Source organism: Bos mutus, chromosome 5, assembly GCF_027580195.1.
Source record: "Bos mutus isolate GX-2022 chromosome 5, NWIPB_WYAK_1.1, whole genome shotgun sequence".
NCBI classification, from domain to species: domain Eukaryota; kingdom Metazoa; phylum Chordata; class Mammalia; order Artiodactyla; family Bovidae; genus Bos; species Bos mutus.
In genome coordinates, this window is record NC_091621.1 from 60,446,804 (window position 1) to 60,463,113 (window position 16,310).

Here is a 16,310-nt window from a genome sequence, read left to right on the forward strand (position 1 = left end):
TTTTTGTCTTTGAGAACTTGAAAACTATCCTATTTTAAGAATAATTCCATTATAACCAAATGGCAATAAGAATCCTAAAATTATAACTAGTAGGAAGAAACTCACGAAACCCGAAGGGACTGCAGAAATATATGTTTGAGTATAGCAGTTGTTAAACCACTATTATGAAAAACTCTCCTAACCCTTGCCTTTGTGTATAGGCAGTTATTATCTGGGGAAAACAGAAACCAAACAAAACATACGCAGGGCTACTGTTTTACCAGTAGAGACAAGAATGGCCACAACGGCTGTTTAAAATGGATATCTGTTCTGATTACTAAGCTTCATGCTCCAGCGGTTGTGAACCTTCTACGACGTAACCTTTGCTCGTATTTGGGCTTCCCAGGTGGAGCGGTGGTAAAGAATCCGCCTGCCAATGCAGGAGACACAAGAGACGCAGACTCAATCCCGGGGTGGGAAGATCCCCTGGAATAGGAAATGGCAACCCAATCCAGTGTTCTTGCCTGGAAAATTCCATGGAGGAGCCTGGTGGCCTATACAGTCCATGGATCACAAAGAGTCGGACACGATTGAGCACTTAGACACACATACACACACACCTGCTCATATTATATTCACTGAATTACTAATATATAACATTTCAATACTTCTCACACTCTAAAGTGCATTTTACATATGTAACCATATATAACTTAATCATCATAACAACCTCCCAGTACAAAAGGGAATCATTAGAACTCTTATTTCATGCTCAAATTCAAAGCTTCTTCTACTAATAACAGTGACCCTGAATAAATTCACCTGAAAATGAACAGTCACACAGGATAGCTATTATTATTGAAACGAAATCATCATACCATTTGGTGATGCCATAGCACTCTTTAATAATATCCTGGAGTATGGCACGATAGAAGAGGGACTCAGTAGGCAGCTGAAAAAAAAAGCAGATACATATGAGCACAAGAAACAAGTAAAAAACAAAAATTAAATCAATGCTTGAGAGTTGGGACCATAAGTGAATGTTAGAAACCTGAGTTTGCTGTTAACATAGAGGATAATATTATAACACTTCTATTCTAAATAAAATGTACCTGGGGGCTAATTCTCACTGAGAAAATAAAAGAAACTATAAAAGAAGTAGTAGTGAATGAAGCAGAAAAGGAATAATCAAGGAAAAATGAGCTAACATCCCAAATGGAGTGCTTATCATTTAAAAACATAGAAATAAACGTTCACAACTGCGTCAGCACTGTAAAGAGAGAAGTAGGATGTGTGCAAAAGAGCAGAGAATGTGGGTCTTTCCTCACAGATGTGGATTAGAGATTTAACCTAGGACGCTGAGCCAGAGAAAAAAGGCACTACACTACATAAGGACATTCCAAAATACGTTCACTTCCTAGGGAGAAAGAAGTGGGAAGTGACCGTGAAGGTCCAAAGGTAGAGAAGAAGGCCTTAGTGATGCATATTAGCTTCAAAGAAGTAGAAGGTAAGAAAGTCCTATACAGAGAAGAAAAATGTTTCACTGTGGCAATGTAAGAGGTACTCTTATACTGCTGCTGCTGCTGCTGCTAAGTCGCTTCAGTCATTTCCGACTCTGTGCGACCCCAGAGATGACAGCCCACCAAGCTCCCCTGTCCCTGGGATTTCCAGGCAAGAACACTGGAGTGGGTTGCCATTTCCTTCTCCAATGCATGAAAGTGAAAAGTGAAAGTGAAGTCGCTCAGTTGTGTCCGACTCCTAGTGACCCCATGGACTGCAGCCTACCAGGCTCCTCCGTCCATGGGATTTTCCAGGCAAGAGTACTGGAGTGGGGTGCCATTGCCTTCTCCAATAGTGGCCAAAGACCTTTTAATACTGATAGTACAGGAAAATTCAACACAAATATCAGGAACAATAACCCTGTTTCCATGTCAAGTTACTGTTGAAAAAAAGAAAAATGAACAAGGAAGGAGGTCAACAATAATTGAATACCTCTGAGTAGTCAAATAAGGTAAAAACTGTTTTAAAGACAGAGTTCAATGAAACGTGCATATCTAATAAGTTATCCTTTTGTAACTTTAATTCTCCTTCTGAGCCCCACATTGTTACTATCATTTGTTTTCAACTACAACACACTGGATTCAAGTGGAGTTTAGCAGAAAATAAACATTTTGCCTGTGTGCTCAGGTGGGAAACCTATTCTACTGCCCCACTTCGCCACTTAACATCAAGTTCCTACACTGCGTGTCCCAGATGCTGAGACTAAAAAAACATCTCAAGTTGGCAGTTGAGGGTCAACCATTATTTCCTGGGTGTTTACCCAATGGCATTGCCTTCTTAAGTCACTGGAGAACATCTGACTTGTAGGGTCTTGAGACAGTACTTTGAACACAAGTTATATCCTCACTGGATGGTGGGAGCAGTGAGAAGGGCGATTCTAGTAAGAAATGGTATTAGTAATACCAGTTTCCAACCCAACTCCTAAATGACTCACTGAAAAGCAGACATACATATACTTGAGTGCCCACACTAAAATTTATAAACTTCAAAAGGCACACTCCTTATACAAAATCTCTTTCCAAATACAACTCCTTAAGACAAAATCTCTGATTTATAAACTTTCATTTCCTGAAGAGTTCTCCAAAAATTTCATTAAGAATTTCCCATCTCTGGATATATTTTCTATTTGATAATTTTTGATCTTCAGTTCAGTTCAGTTCAGTTCAGTCACTCAGTCGTGTCTGACTCTTTGCGACCCCCTGAATCGCAGCACACCAGGCCTCCCTGTCCATCACCAACTCCTGGAGTAATTCTTTTTTGCAGTACCTACTATCTCTATTATCTGTCCCCCATTTCCCCCAAATCCTTCCAGTTCTCTCACAGAAATGTTGAAATCCCTTTTCATATATTAATACCTACTCATATTGTTCTAGTGAAATTCAAGACATTCTGAGAAATATTTAATGAAGTGAAATATTAGAATTATAAATGGCTTACAAAATTAACTTTTTATTTGATTAGTTATAATAGATAGGAACTTCAATGTTATGTACATTTTATATAAAACTCCTAAAAACACTGAAGCTGTTGTTTGAGCTGAGGAAGCCTGGCTCTGATGTCCCACTACTAAGCCATGATACTATTTTGCTTCTTCCACATTTTGGCAAAGATGGGGTGTCATCAATTTTTTTATTACACACTTTCATGTACAAAAGCTGAGAAGAAACTCTTAAAAATAAAGCTCTCCTTTCCCATGCCTTTTAGATAAATTATATAAAATGATATTCAGATAATTTAGAAATACATGTACATTTAATTGTTATTAAAAACTGACTATAGAAAGGCTACCAAAAAGACCAAGAAACATACTTTAAGCAAGAGAACATACAAAAAATGGAATGCACAGAGGAATACAAACAGGATGGAATAAATCATCATTCCCCAGTAACCCTGAGTAAAGAACTTTACAGCTGTTTCCTAAGAGAAAGGAAAGAGAGTTATGAAGTGCCTTCGAATGTGCACTCCTTGAATAACCAGGACTATCCATCCTGGTAAATACAGATGGGGGTAAGTGGGAAGGAAGTCAACATCTTTCGTGCAGCCTGTGCCTGACCACTCCAGGAACAAGCTGGATGTGCCTCAGAGTTTACTTTCTTTCCTTTGCAAATGATAAATCAACTTAACACTTTAATGAATTTTAAAATGAGAGGGAGCAGACAGAGGACACCCTTAAAGGATGTATATGTATATTAAGACATACATGTTACAGGTCTAGTGGACAGGGCACTAAGCTGGAAAAACTCTACAATTAATTGAGCTAGAATGTACTATTAAACTTGTGCTGTGTATCATGTTCTCACGTAAGTTTGGGGAATACTTAACTCACAAGATGGACTGTAAACATGAGCGAGCACTTGGGAAACTGAAGAGCAGAGCATAAATGCACTGGGGCATTATTATGATTAATGCTCTTTCCTCTTCCAGACCCCTAAGGAACCGCTATTTTGATCTGTACTATAGTCAAGAGCTTGGGCTCCAGAGTCAGAGATTCAAATCTCATTGTTCACTACTTAACAGCTTTCTTGTGTGTATTGTGAGATAATAGTCCCCACCTTAGAGGCCATGTATGGGGCATTTTAATTGAAAAAGCCAACTTTGAACTGAACTTTGCTAAGCATTGTATGAAACTAAGCTTTCATTTTCATGATCATAATTAATCACCTAAAACAGTAACAAGAGTTGATATGTACTGAAGACTTACTATGTGACATTGTTTTAAGCATTTTACATCTTTCACTCATTTAATCCTCACAAAAACTCTATGAGAAAGGTATTATTATTACTCTTAGTTTTATGATTGTTATTATTTGTATTTTACAGATTAAGAAATTAAGCTGTGGAGAAATCATGATGTGTCCCCAGCTCACTAAGCCAGTAACTGATGTAAGACAAGACGCAAATCAGCCGTCAGAGAATAAAGCCTACAAGCTTAAAGTATGCTCGAATGTCTTTAAAAAATCAGTTTTTGTCAGTTTTTAGGTAGCTACAATCAATATTTTTTTTATAATTTTATTTTTTTAAATTTTATTTATCTTTTTAAATGTTTTAACTTTTTTTAAACTGTGCTCAGTCGTGTCCAACTCTTTGCAGCCCCATGGACTGTAGCCCGCCAGGTTCCTCTGTCCATAGCATTTTCCAGTCAAGAATACTGAATTGGGTTGTCATTTCCTCCTCCAGGGGATCTTCCCAACCAGGGATCGAACCTGCGTCTCTTGTGCCTCCTGCATTGGCAGGCGGATTCTTTACCACTAGTGCCACCTGGGAAGCTCCGACTTTTTAAAAAAAGTCCACACAAAGTTCTTAGCATTGTGTCTGATCCAAAGTAAGCACTCAGTAAATGATACTTGTCACTACTATTATCTATTATTATATTTAAAAATTAAAATTGACATATTAATACTCTGAAAAGAAGCTAAAAATAAATCTCTAAAATTTAGGTCCAGTAAGAAAATTTTGTGATAAATTTAAAAGGAACTCTAAAAAATGTTAAAAATATTAAAACATTTCACAAATCATAAGGTAGAGGATAAAGCAATTACACTGAATACATTTAATATCTGTTTATATATAAAAACTCATTTGGTTGTTGCAACTAATGACTAATGAATTCAATAAAAACAGAAGTTAAAAAACCACCAAATAAAATGTGTGCTTTGAACTATAGCTAAAAAATAAATTGAATGTTATACCTTGTTTATCTTTGCTTGAACTAAGCCCATAAAAGCTTGAAAGTCAGCAACAACATTCGTCAGAAATATTTATAGACTGTTTAACATAATATGAAGAAATGAGGTCCTAGTATAAGAGTATAATGTAGAAGTCTTCCTAAAAGCTTAATATTCTTTTCCTGAGAGTTCAATTCTCTTTTATAATAAAGTAAACTTACAGAAAATGTGTAAGTTTGAATATGAAGAGGAGACAAGAAGAGGGAGTATTTATTAAAATCCATCAGGTTTTAGGTTCACCAGCAGGTCAGGTATGAAGAGCACTTTGAGAAAACCTATCACTTTCATCAGCTGGATTAGAGTAAACACTCACTTACCCCTTGGCCAACTGCAACCCGCTCCAGAGCCTTTAAGGAGAAAAAAATAAGACAAAGATAGTTGATATGTTTAGTCTTATCTTATAAAACTTATAAACACATTATATGAGGGCTTGTAAAAGTGACATTGAAAGAGATTAATTAACTGATAACATAATAGTTTATACACTTACAAGTGTTAATATCACGAAGGAATGCTAACTGGTACACTTGTATAATTTAGGGCTGCTATATGCGTGTGTGTCATGTACACAAACACACACACACTGCAACTGTATACACTCTTTGAACTTAGAAGGAATTAGAAAACTGGAAAGATATACAGACACATTCTTGGCTCTCTTTTATTGTAGCTAAAACAAATAAATCCAAAGCTATTATAATATATGTAATAAACATAATTTATATGCTATGTTTTAATTTATTTTCTTCCAATTTTTAAAAAACATATAATTTTATCTTTTATTAAATAAAAGTATATCAAACAAATTATGGTTGAAATCTTAGCTTACAAAAGTACATGTTTTTGGTCTGCATGGTCTGCAAATTCAAATCAAATTCACGTGTGATCAACTCACTTTAAGAGAAAGTAATACATATTTTACAATTTTACATGTAGTTAGTTTTACATTTATATTTACTTAAAATGCAAAATATTTTTATAAAACATTTCCTAATATTTCTAATAAATACTCTTAATACAATATATATGAAAGATTTGTTATAATTCAAATATGGAATAGAGCCTTCTGAAACTTTCAGTTTTTTAAGAAACATACATTTCCACATTTATGTTGTTTTATAACTGAATCACATGATAATATTTTAACTAAAATTTTATTATTAAAGCTTTAATTAGAAAATATTTCAAACATAAAGTAGTAAAATGTAACATATTTGCATACACTTCCTAATTCAAACTACTCATATTTATTTCAGATGCCTATGTCTTCTTAAATATTACTTTTTAGATTTAGCTGAATCATGTCCTTTTAAAGCTGAAAGAAAATTTACAGATTTTTGCACAAAAAGTGCAATTTTTGCAGATGCACAAGGTCAATGACAATGAAAGGAACTTGTCACAAGTTGCATAGTTAGTTAGCAGGTGAGTAGGAACTAAAAACTTGTTTTCCAAATCCCAATTTACTTTTCATGATCTCGTGTCATGAAGATTTAGTGGGAAAATGAGCTCATGTCATGAAAGTTTGCTTCACAGAAATTGTTTGAAGAAAAAAATGGAACTTTCCCATTGACTTCAAGGATACCTTCACTGAACATCAAGAGTAAGAGTGTTATGAATACAGAAGATGATTATTAAATAATAAACTTTTTATTTTATACAGGAGTGTAGACAATTCCCTGGTAGCTAAGATGGTAAAGAATCTGTCTGCATTGCAGGAGACCTGGGTTTGATCCCTGGGTCAGGAAGATTCCCTGGAGAAGGGAATGGCAACCCATTCCAGTATTCTTTCCTGGAGAAATTCATGGACAGTGGGAGCCTGGTGGGCTACAGTCCTTGGGATCGAAAAGAGTCAGTCAGGCATGACTTACTAATATTATAGCCAATTAATATTGTGACAGGCAAGTTTTTAATAATATATTATTTGGTGTCAATACAAATATCATATAACACAGGGCTAATTTTGGTATGTGTTGTTGATGAATTTATCTTAGAAAACCAAATGTTAAATTTTGATTACATGATAAAAGATAAACAGGTAGGTGATAAACAGTTTCTTACAAATATTAATAATTTTTATTGGCCAATAAGTATAGATGATGAAGAGAATATACTAAGTGTTCATTTCATACTAATATTTTTATATTTTATCAGGCTAAAAGTATGCTGATAAGATTACACTAATATAATTCATTTATTCCCCCCTGGTTAGTACCCTTAACAATTCATCTGAAAGTGTTACCAGAAAGATATCTCTCTGTCTGTCTCACTCTCTCAATCCTTTAAGCTCTGAATATTTGTAGAAAAGGTGAGTTATGAAGAAAAAGGCAATGAAACAAGAAACACCAAAAAAATGTTCCTTAGACTTTCTAAGATTTGTCAAGAAAAGAAATCCACATGAGCAAAGACAAGGATAGAGCTAGAAGGAAAGGAGCATTCTCTAAGAAGCTGACATTAGTCAGGCAAAGTGGTTGGTAAATTCTTTATTTTGGAATTTACTTTTCAAAAACCCTTCTTTATGGTTTGTTGAATGTTTATAGCAAACAGTTTTGTTTTGTTAACATACTATATTCTTTTATCTTTCTAAGGGATATTAATTGCTATTATATATTATTTTGGATAGTATCTGTTTTTATTTTGGATTGTTTTCTCCAAGTTGCTTCTTTCCTATTTGTTTATCTGATCTCTGTTCTTTCCTGTTAGACTTTCTTAGACAGTTAAAGATTCTTGGCTGTCTGCTGATAACTAAAATGTAGGTATCATAAACTTGAATGGAAGCACTGTGCTTATGAGAGGACTAGTAATTACAGACCTCACCACAAAGGTCCTATTTTATCGTGAAATTTCTAATGCCAGTATCTTCAGACTTTTCTCTTAGCCTAGTCAGATTCCCTACAAAAAGACTATTTCAATTTCTTCTTGCTTAGAGGAATCAGCAAACTAAAATGGACAGGAATGGGTAAATTTAATTCAGATGACCATCTTATCTACTACTGTGGGCAAGAATCCCATAGAAGAAATGGAGTAGCCCTCATAATCAACAAAACAGTCTGAAATACAGTACTTGGTTACAGCCTCAAAAATTACAGAATGATCTTGGTTCGTTTCCAAGGCAAGCCATTCAATATCACAGTAATCCAAGTCTATGTCCCAATCACAGATGTCAAAGAAATTGATCCGTTCTATGAAGACCTAGAAGACCTCCTAGAACTAACACCTAAAAAAGATGTTCTATTCATCATCAGGGACTGGAATGTAAAAGTAGGAAGTCAAGATATAATTGAGTAACAGGCAAGTTTGGCCCTGGAGAACAAAATGAAGTAGGGCAAAGGTTAACTGAATTCTGCCAAGAGAATGCATTAGTCATAGCAAATACCATTTTCCAACAACACAACAGATGACTTTACACATGGACATCACCAAATGGTCAATACTGAAATCAAACTGATCACATTCTTCATAGCTGAAGATGGAGAAGCTGTATACAGTCAGCAAAAACAAGACCTGGAGCTGACTGTGGCTCAGATCATCAACTTCTCAGAGCAAAATTCAGGCTTAAACTAAAGAAAACCAGGAAAAACCCCTTGGCCAGAAAGGCATGGCTTAAATCAAATCCCATGTGAATTTTCAGTAGAGGTAATGAATAGATTCAAGGGGCCAGATCTAGTTAACATTGTGCTTGAAGAACTATGGACAGAGGTCCATAATATTGTACAGGAGGCAGCAAACAAAACCATCCCAAAGAAAAAGAAAAGCAAGAAGGCAAAGTGGTTATCTGAGGAGACTTTACAAATAGCTGAAGAACGAAGAGAAGTGAAAAGCAAGGGAGAGAGGGAAAGGTACATCCAATTAAATGTAGAGTTCCAAAAAATAGCCAGAAGAAACAAGGTCTTTTTCAATGAACAATGCTTAATAATACAAGAAAACAACAAAAGGGGAAAGACAGGTGATCTCTTCAGGAAAACTGGAAACATCATGGGAGTATTTCACCAAAGATGGTCACAATAAAGGATAAAAAGGGTAGAGACCTAGTAGAAGGTGAAGAGATCAAGAAGAGATGGTAAGAATACATGGAAGAACTGTATAAAAAAGGTCTTAATGAACCGGATTACTACAATGGTGTGGTTAATCATCCAGAGTCAGACATTCTGGAGAGTGAAGTCAAGTGGGCCTTAAAAAGCAATGCTGTTAATAAAGCTAGTGAATGCGATGAAATTCCAGCACAACTATTCAAATCCCCAAAGGATGATTCCATCAGGGTCTTGCATTCACTATGTCAGCAACTCTGGAAGACCCAGCAGTGGCCACGGGACTGGAAAATAGTCAATCATAATTCCAATCACTGCAGATGGTGACTGCAGCCATGAAGTTAAAAGACACTTGCTCTTCAGAAGAAAAACTATGACAAACCTAGACAGCATATTAAAAAGCAGAGACATTATTTTGCTGACAAAGGTCAAATAGTCAAAGCTATGGTTTTTCCAGTAGTCACATATGGATGTGAGAGCTGGACTATAAAGAAAACTGAGCACCAAAGAATTGATGCTTTTGACCTGTGGTGTTGGAGAAGACTTGAGAATCCCCTGGACTGCAAGGAGATCCAACCAGTCCCTCCTAAAGGAGATCACTCCTGAGTGTTCATTGGAAGGACTGATGCTGAAGCTGAAGCTGAAGCTGAAGCTCCAATACTTTGGTCACCTGATGTGAAGAACTGACTCACTGGAAAAAACCCTGATGCTGAGAAAGATTGAAGGCAGGGGAAGAAGGGGATGACAGAGGATGAGATGATGGGTGGCATCATCAACTCGATGGACATGAGTTTGAGCAAGCTCCAGGAACTGGTGATGGACAGGGAAGCCTAGCATGCTGCAATCCATGGGGTCACAGAATCAGACACAACTGAGCGACTAAAATGAACTGAATTTAATCCTAATCCCTAAGAAGGGTAGTACTAAAGAAGGTGCTAACCATTGGACAATTGCACTTATCTCCCATGCTAATAAGGTCATGCTTAAAATCTTGCATGCTAGGCTTCAGAATTATGGGAACCAAGAACTTCCAGATGTCCAAGCTGGGTTTAGAAAAGGAAGAGGAACTAGAAATAAAATTGCCAACCTTTGCTGGATTATAGAAAAAGCAAGGGAATTTCAGAAAAACATCCATCTTTGTTTCATGGACTACACTATCGCCTTTGACTGTGTAGATCATGACAAACTGGAAAGCTCTTAGAGAGATGGGAATACCAGACCACGTTACCTGTCTCCTAAGAAACCTGCATGCACGTCAAGAGGTAACAGTTAGAATCCTGTATGGAAAAACTGACTGGTTCAATATAGAGAAAGGAGTACGATAGGGCTGTCTGCTGTCACCCCGTTTATTTAACCAATATGCTGAGCACATCAGAAGCAATGCTGAACTGGATGAGTTACAAGCCAGAAGTCAAGAAAGGTGGGAGAAACATCAACAACTTCAGATATGCAGATAACACCACTTTAATGGCATAAAGTGAAGAGGAACTAACAAGCCTCTTGAGGGTGAAGGAGGAGAGTGAAAGAGCCGGCTTAAGACTAAATATTAAAAAAACTAAGATCATGGCATCTGGCCCCATTACTACACGGCAAATAGAAGGGGAAAAGGTGGAAGTAATGACAGATTTCCTCTTCTTGGGCTCCAAAATCACTGCAGACAGACACTGCAGTCATGAAATCAGAAGACAATTGCTTCTTGGCAGGAAAGCAATGACAAATCTAGACAGTGCGTTGAAAAGCAGACACATCACTCTGCTGGCAAAGGTCCATATAGTCAAGGCTATGATCTTCCCAGTGGTCAGGTACAGTTGTAAGAGCTGGACTGTAAAGAAGGCAGAATGTCAAAGAATTGAAGCCTTCGAACTCTGATGCTGGAGAAGACTCTTAAGAGTCCCTTGGATAGCAAGGAGATCAAACCAGTCAATCTTAAGGGAGATCAACCCTGAATATACCCTGGAAGGACTGATGCTGAAGCTCAAGTATTTTGGTCATCTGATGTGAATAGACAACTCATTGGAATGGTCCCTGATGCTGGGGCAGATTGAGGGCAGAAGGAGAAGAGGTCGTCAGAGGATGAGATGGCTGGACAGCCTCACCGAAGCAATGAACACGAACCTGGGCAAACTCCAGGAGACGGTGAAGGATAGGAAGGCTGGGCGTGTTGCAGTCCCTGGTGTCCCAAAGAGCTGGACACGATTGTGTGACTGAAAAACAGTAAGAAGTCAGTCTCCCTACAAAAGACTATTTCAATTTCTTCTTATCTAGAGGGTATAAGTTGCCAACATTCTGGGAATCAAGTCATTCCAAAAATGAGCTGACATTCTAACAAGACCCTAAATGAGTATTATTTACAAATATAATGAAAGAACAAGACAAATTCCCAGAAAAATATTTTAAAAGGATTTATCAAAGGAAATCATTTTTTTAGCAAAAATAGATTTCTAAGTTAACTCTCAGATACATGACCTAGAACATTGTAGCACTGTTTCTTTACATTGCTGTGTTATTGGCAATATAAAATTATCAAAATAATGACCACATAATAGTTAAATTTACCTTGGGGTTGTACATTAGAAACATTATTGTAGAAACAATATTTTAAATTTATGATGGCAAAATCCATTTACACCATTTAACTGGAATTTGGTCCTTTTTAGACCAACATAACACCACAAACAGAGAAGACTGTGGGCCAAAGTGTTCTAGATCTAAGGATAAGAGCCAACTCAGACATTTTAAATAAAGATTTCAGTTAACTAGATAGGTACTTCCTATCCCAGACAGTTTAATAATATTTTTCCCATTTTATGAAAACTTAGGAGACCAAATGATCTGCTATACACACACACACGCACACACACACACACACACACACACACACACCCCCACACCCACAGAGCTGTGGATAAAGCACTAAAGTAATTCTGTGTTTAAGAACTGGTTGTTGGTACATTTTATATGATAATTAAAGTAATTACATGTAAGAAATAAAGTGCCATAATGCAGAATTAAAGTATAACTATAAATTATGACCATACTGCATGCAGAGTGAATAATGTTGCAAGGGCAAGCCGTTTTTTTCCCCTCATAATTTGCAGTGCATAAATGCATTAATAAAGATGCTCTGCAAAATTTGGCATTTAACAGAGCCAAAGAAATAAATTCAGCAACATCTGGATAAAGCTTTTAGTTGAGAAAGAACAAATCCTACCAAACAGGCTGACATTCTGGCGTTTCGGCCACAGCACCATCTCTCTTCCTTCAAATAGTGGCACATTGGAAATCCCCGCCTTTCTTGGGTATATTCTGCAGATGGAAGAAAAATATGAATTATTTAAATAAAATTCTTCCTTTTTTAGTTAAAGTAAATAATCTATTGACAGCGCAAATCAGTCATTTGAAAGTCAAACAGTAGTTAAACATGGAAGTGGTAATGTTTAAAAGCTCATTCCAGTATGTTAATTGAAAACATATTAATTTTATGAAAATGGCATTTTCTCAACAACAGCTGTTTTGCATTCAAGCTCCAGGTCTGATACCAGCCAATTTACCAAAATTATTTTTCAAAGATTTAACAAAAGCAATTTAAAATGGAAATACTTTTCATGTGCAGTGTAACTATAGAAGATAAGTAATGAGATACTGGGCATTTTCTGCTGACCCAACTTTCTAATAAAATGATTTATTACATGTGACATTTGGCAATTTATTCTAGAACAATATTAATTTATTCCCAACAATGTTGAAGCATCAATATTTTTTCCCCAGCCACAGTGTTCACTTTCCAGAACAGCTGTATGCACTCTTCTTTTTTCCATTATATTAATAGGATGTTACATTTTCAACTGTGATTCAGTTTGGCTCAACTGCATTTATGGTTTAAGTAACAACAACAAAAAAGTCAGCATTCACTACTTAATCACACATATCTGCTGTTGACTCACTTATAGAGTTATATATGTAACTTGCTGATGTTAAAACCCCTTATGATCAACTATTAATTACACAGCATTTCTGACAAGGAAAAAAAAAATTTATTTTAAATTAAAGCCTGGAAAATAAGAACTCAAGTTTATCAAAACAGTGGTAAAGAAAAGGAAATTAAGATACATATAAATTTTCTATTAGATTAAAAAGTAAAATAGAACTAGAAAATAAGAAAATGGTTTAAAACAAAGTATTATTGAGGCTGTTGCTGTCGTTTAGTCACTACGTGTCTGACTCTTTTGCAACCCTTGTAGCCCACCAGGCTCCTCTGTCCATGGGATTTCCCAGGCAAGAATACTGGAGTGGGTTGTCATTTCCTCCTCCAGGGGACCTTCCCAAACCAGGGACTGAACCCATGTCTCCTGCATTGGCAGATGGATTCTTTACCATTGAGCCACCAGTGAAGCCATACTGTTGATGTAGATTCCACCAAATAAACGTCTGTGTTATGAAATATCAGTTGGTTTTTGATTAAAATAGAGAAAATTTAAGTTTCATATGGACATGAGCCTGTGATAGTGATTTCCTTCTTTCTTTTAATTAAGATTTTATAATTGACCTTATTTGATAATCATATGGAAGATGGAAGACATTCCTTGCCCCAGAAATATAAATAATAATAATGCTAGTATTTATACAACACAATATTGTTAAGCACTGTTATAAGTACTTTAAATATATTAATTACCTTTAAATGCTAGGAGCTTTCAGTGTGTTAACAAGTCCCCACAGCAATTCTATGAAATAGGTATACTATCATGTTTCCAATAGAGAAACTAAGCACAGGGACTTTAAGAGGACTGCCGAAGTTGCAAATCTAGCACATGACAGACCTGGAATTTAAACCAGCAGTCTGACTCCAGAGGCCATGCTCTTAACCACCAGGCTAGATAAACAACTTCACTTACAATTGCCCAGGACTCATGGAGCCCTTGAAGCCTATCCAAGTCCAAGGGACCCCAGTCTACTTCCTCCATCAATTACCAGGATGGCTTGAAAGAGAGGTTTGAGTTTTACTGAAGGCTTTACATTTTAACCAAAACATGATTATTGCTAAACGAAAGGGTTACTGTAAGTAGTTTAACTCTTTTTCTGACAGCTGAAGAAAGAAAGAGCTAAACTTTACTCTAAAGAGTAAGGGGCTAAAGAAATGAGGTTTTGCTGTTTTATTGAGAGTGTTTAGGAAAGTCCTAATAAAACCGTTTTTTCCCTTCCCCCATCTGCTCTCTCCTTCTTCCTTACGAAGTAACAGAGCATTCAATCTTTAGCTGACTATTCAGCTGTTCAGATTAGAGACTATAATTCCCAGACTCCCATGTAGCCACTAGGATAGCTAGAGATTAAGTTTTGGCTAACAGGATATGGGCAGAAGTTCAGTTCAGTTCAGTCACTCAGTCGTGTCCAACTCTTTGCGACCCCATGAATCGCACCACGCCAGGCCTCCCTGTCCATCACCAACTCCCAGAGTTCACTCAGACTCACGTCCATCGAGTCAGTGATGCCATCCAGCCATTTCATCCTCTGTTGTCCCCTTCTCCTCCTGCCCCCAATCCCTCCCAGCATCAGAGTCTTTTCCAATCAGTCAACTCTGCGCATGAGGTGGCCAAAGTACTGGAGTTTCAGCTTTAGCATCATTCCTTCCAAAGAAATCCCAGGGCTGATCTCCTTCAGAATGGACTGGTTGGATCTCCTTGCAGTTCATGGGACTCTCAAGAGTCTTCTCCAACACCACAGTTCAAAAGCATCAATTCTTCGGCACTCAGCCTTCTTCACAGTCCAACTCTCACATCCATACATGACCACAGGAAAAACCATAGCCTTGACTAGACGGACCTTTGTTGGCAAAGTAATGTGCAAATGCTCAAAAAGGGGAGGGGTAAGCTCTCCCCTCCCCACTTTATGGTCATGTTGGCAAGCAGATGATGGAGCCACAAGACAGAAGGATTCTGGGTTTTGGAAGGCTTTTTGGTACAGAGCTCCTTTTGTGTGTCTGTGTGTTAGACACTCAGTCATGTCTGACTCTGCAACCCCATGGACTGTAGCCTGCCACACTCCTCTGTCCATGGAGTTCTCCAGGCAAGAATAGTGGGGTGGGTAGCCATTCTCTTCTCCAGGGGATCTTTCCAACCCAGGGATCGAACCTGAGTCTCCTGCATCACAGACAGATTCTTTACCATTTGAGGGCATCTGTGTGGATGCCCACAGAGCTCCTTTAACTAGCTCTAATTGTCTACCTTGGGACTGAAATAGAAATATCCATCTGTTTTGTTGAAGCGACTGCTACTTTGGGTTTGAACCTATCTAGCATCTAAATCTTTAATTCAGTGTTTCCCAAACTTTTTTTTTGTAGCTCAGCACTCAGAGAATATGGTGGATTTTGTAGATTACAGTGGAATAAACAGATGATGATAACTGTGTTGAGCCAAAACCCATGGGATGAAGGAAGCAATATCACAGGAACTCCTTTGTAGCATCCATGACACATTAGTTGAATCCTTCTGTTCTAATTAATACAGGAGTCTTCTTTGACAATGTGTATTTGAGCAGAGATTTATATGAGGAGACAAGTCATGAAAATATTTGTTGGGAAGACTTAATGAAAAGCAAACAGAGCTCCAACAAGACATAGTTCATTTCCAAAAATATAATACCAGAATATTATACAATTTAAAAATTATTAACTAGCAATTTTTCAATTTCTAATACTTCAACAAAATACCTACAGAACAAACTTGTAGGAATGGAAAAGAGGAGATGAAAGTCAGCTTGGTACAAAACAGGAGAATTCCACTTAAGAAACAAGCAATGGATTTGTAATGAAAAGTATAATTAGTGTACCATCTCTGCTCTGCAATTTGCCTTATGCTGCCAGGAAAAAAGCATGTCTACTTGCCTGAAAATAGGTAGACATTTCCTCCACCAATAATAAGCCAAAATACTACTTAACATCAGACTGAAATGAGGAGAGTATTTCTGGAAAATATATTACAATGGAAGGGGTATATTATTTCCAGGAAAAAAAAAATCTAAAATA

The 16,310-nt window shown here is 36.9% G+C and overlaps 1 protein-coding gene across 1 annotated transcript in view; it reads right to left on the bottom strand.

Moving 5' to 3' along the window:
- The window catches only part of METTL25 (methyltransferase like 25), a 112,435-nt gene that overhangs the window by 33,962 nt on the left and 62,163 nt on the right, over positions 1–16,310 (bottom strand). The window contains 3 exon segments of the mRNA XM_070370957.1: positions 858–931; positions 5,582–5,611; positions 12,501–12,595. Coding sequence (XP_070227058.1) covers positions 858–931; positions 5,582–5,611; positions 12,501–12,595 — 199 coding nt within the window.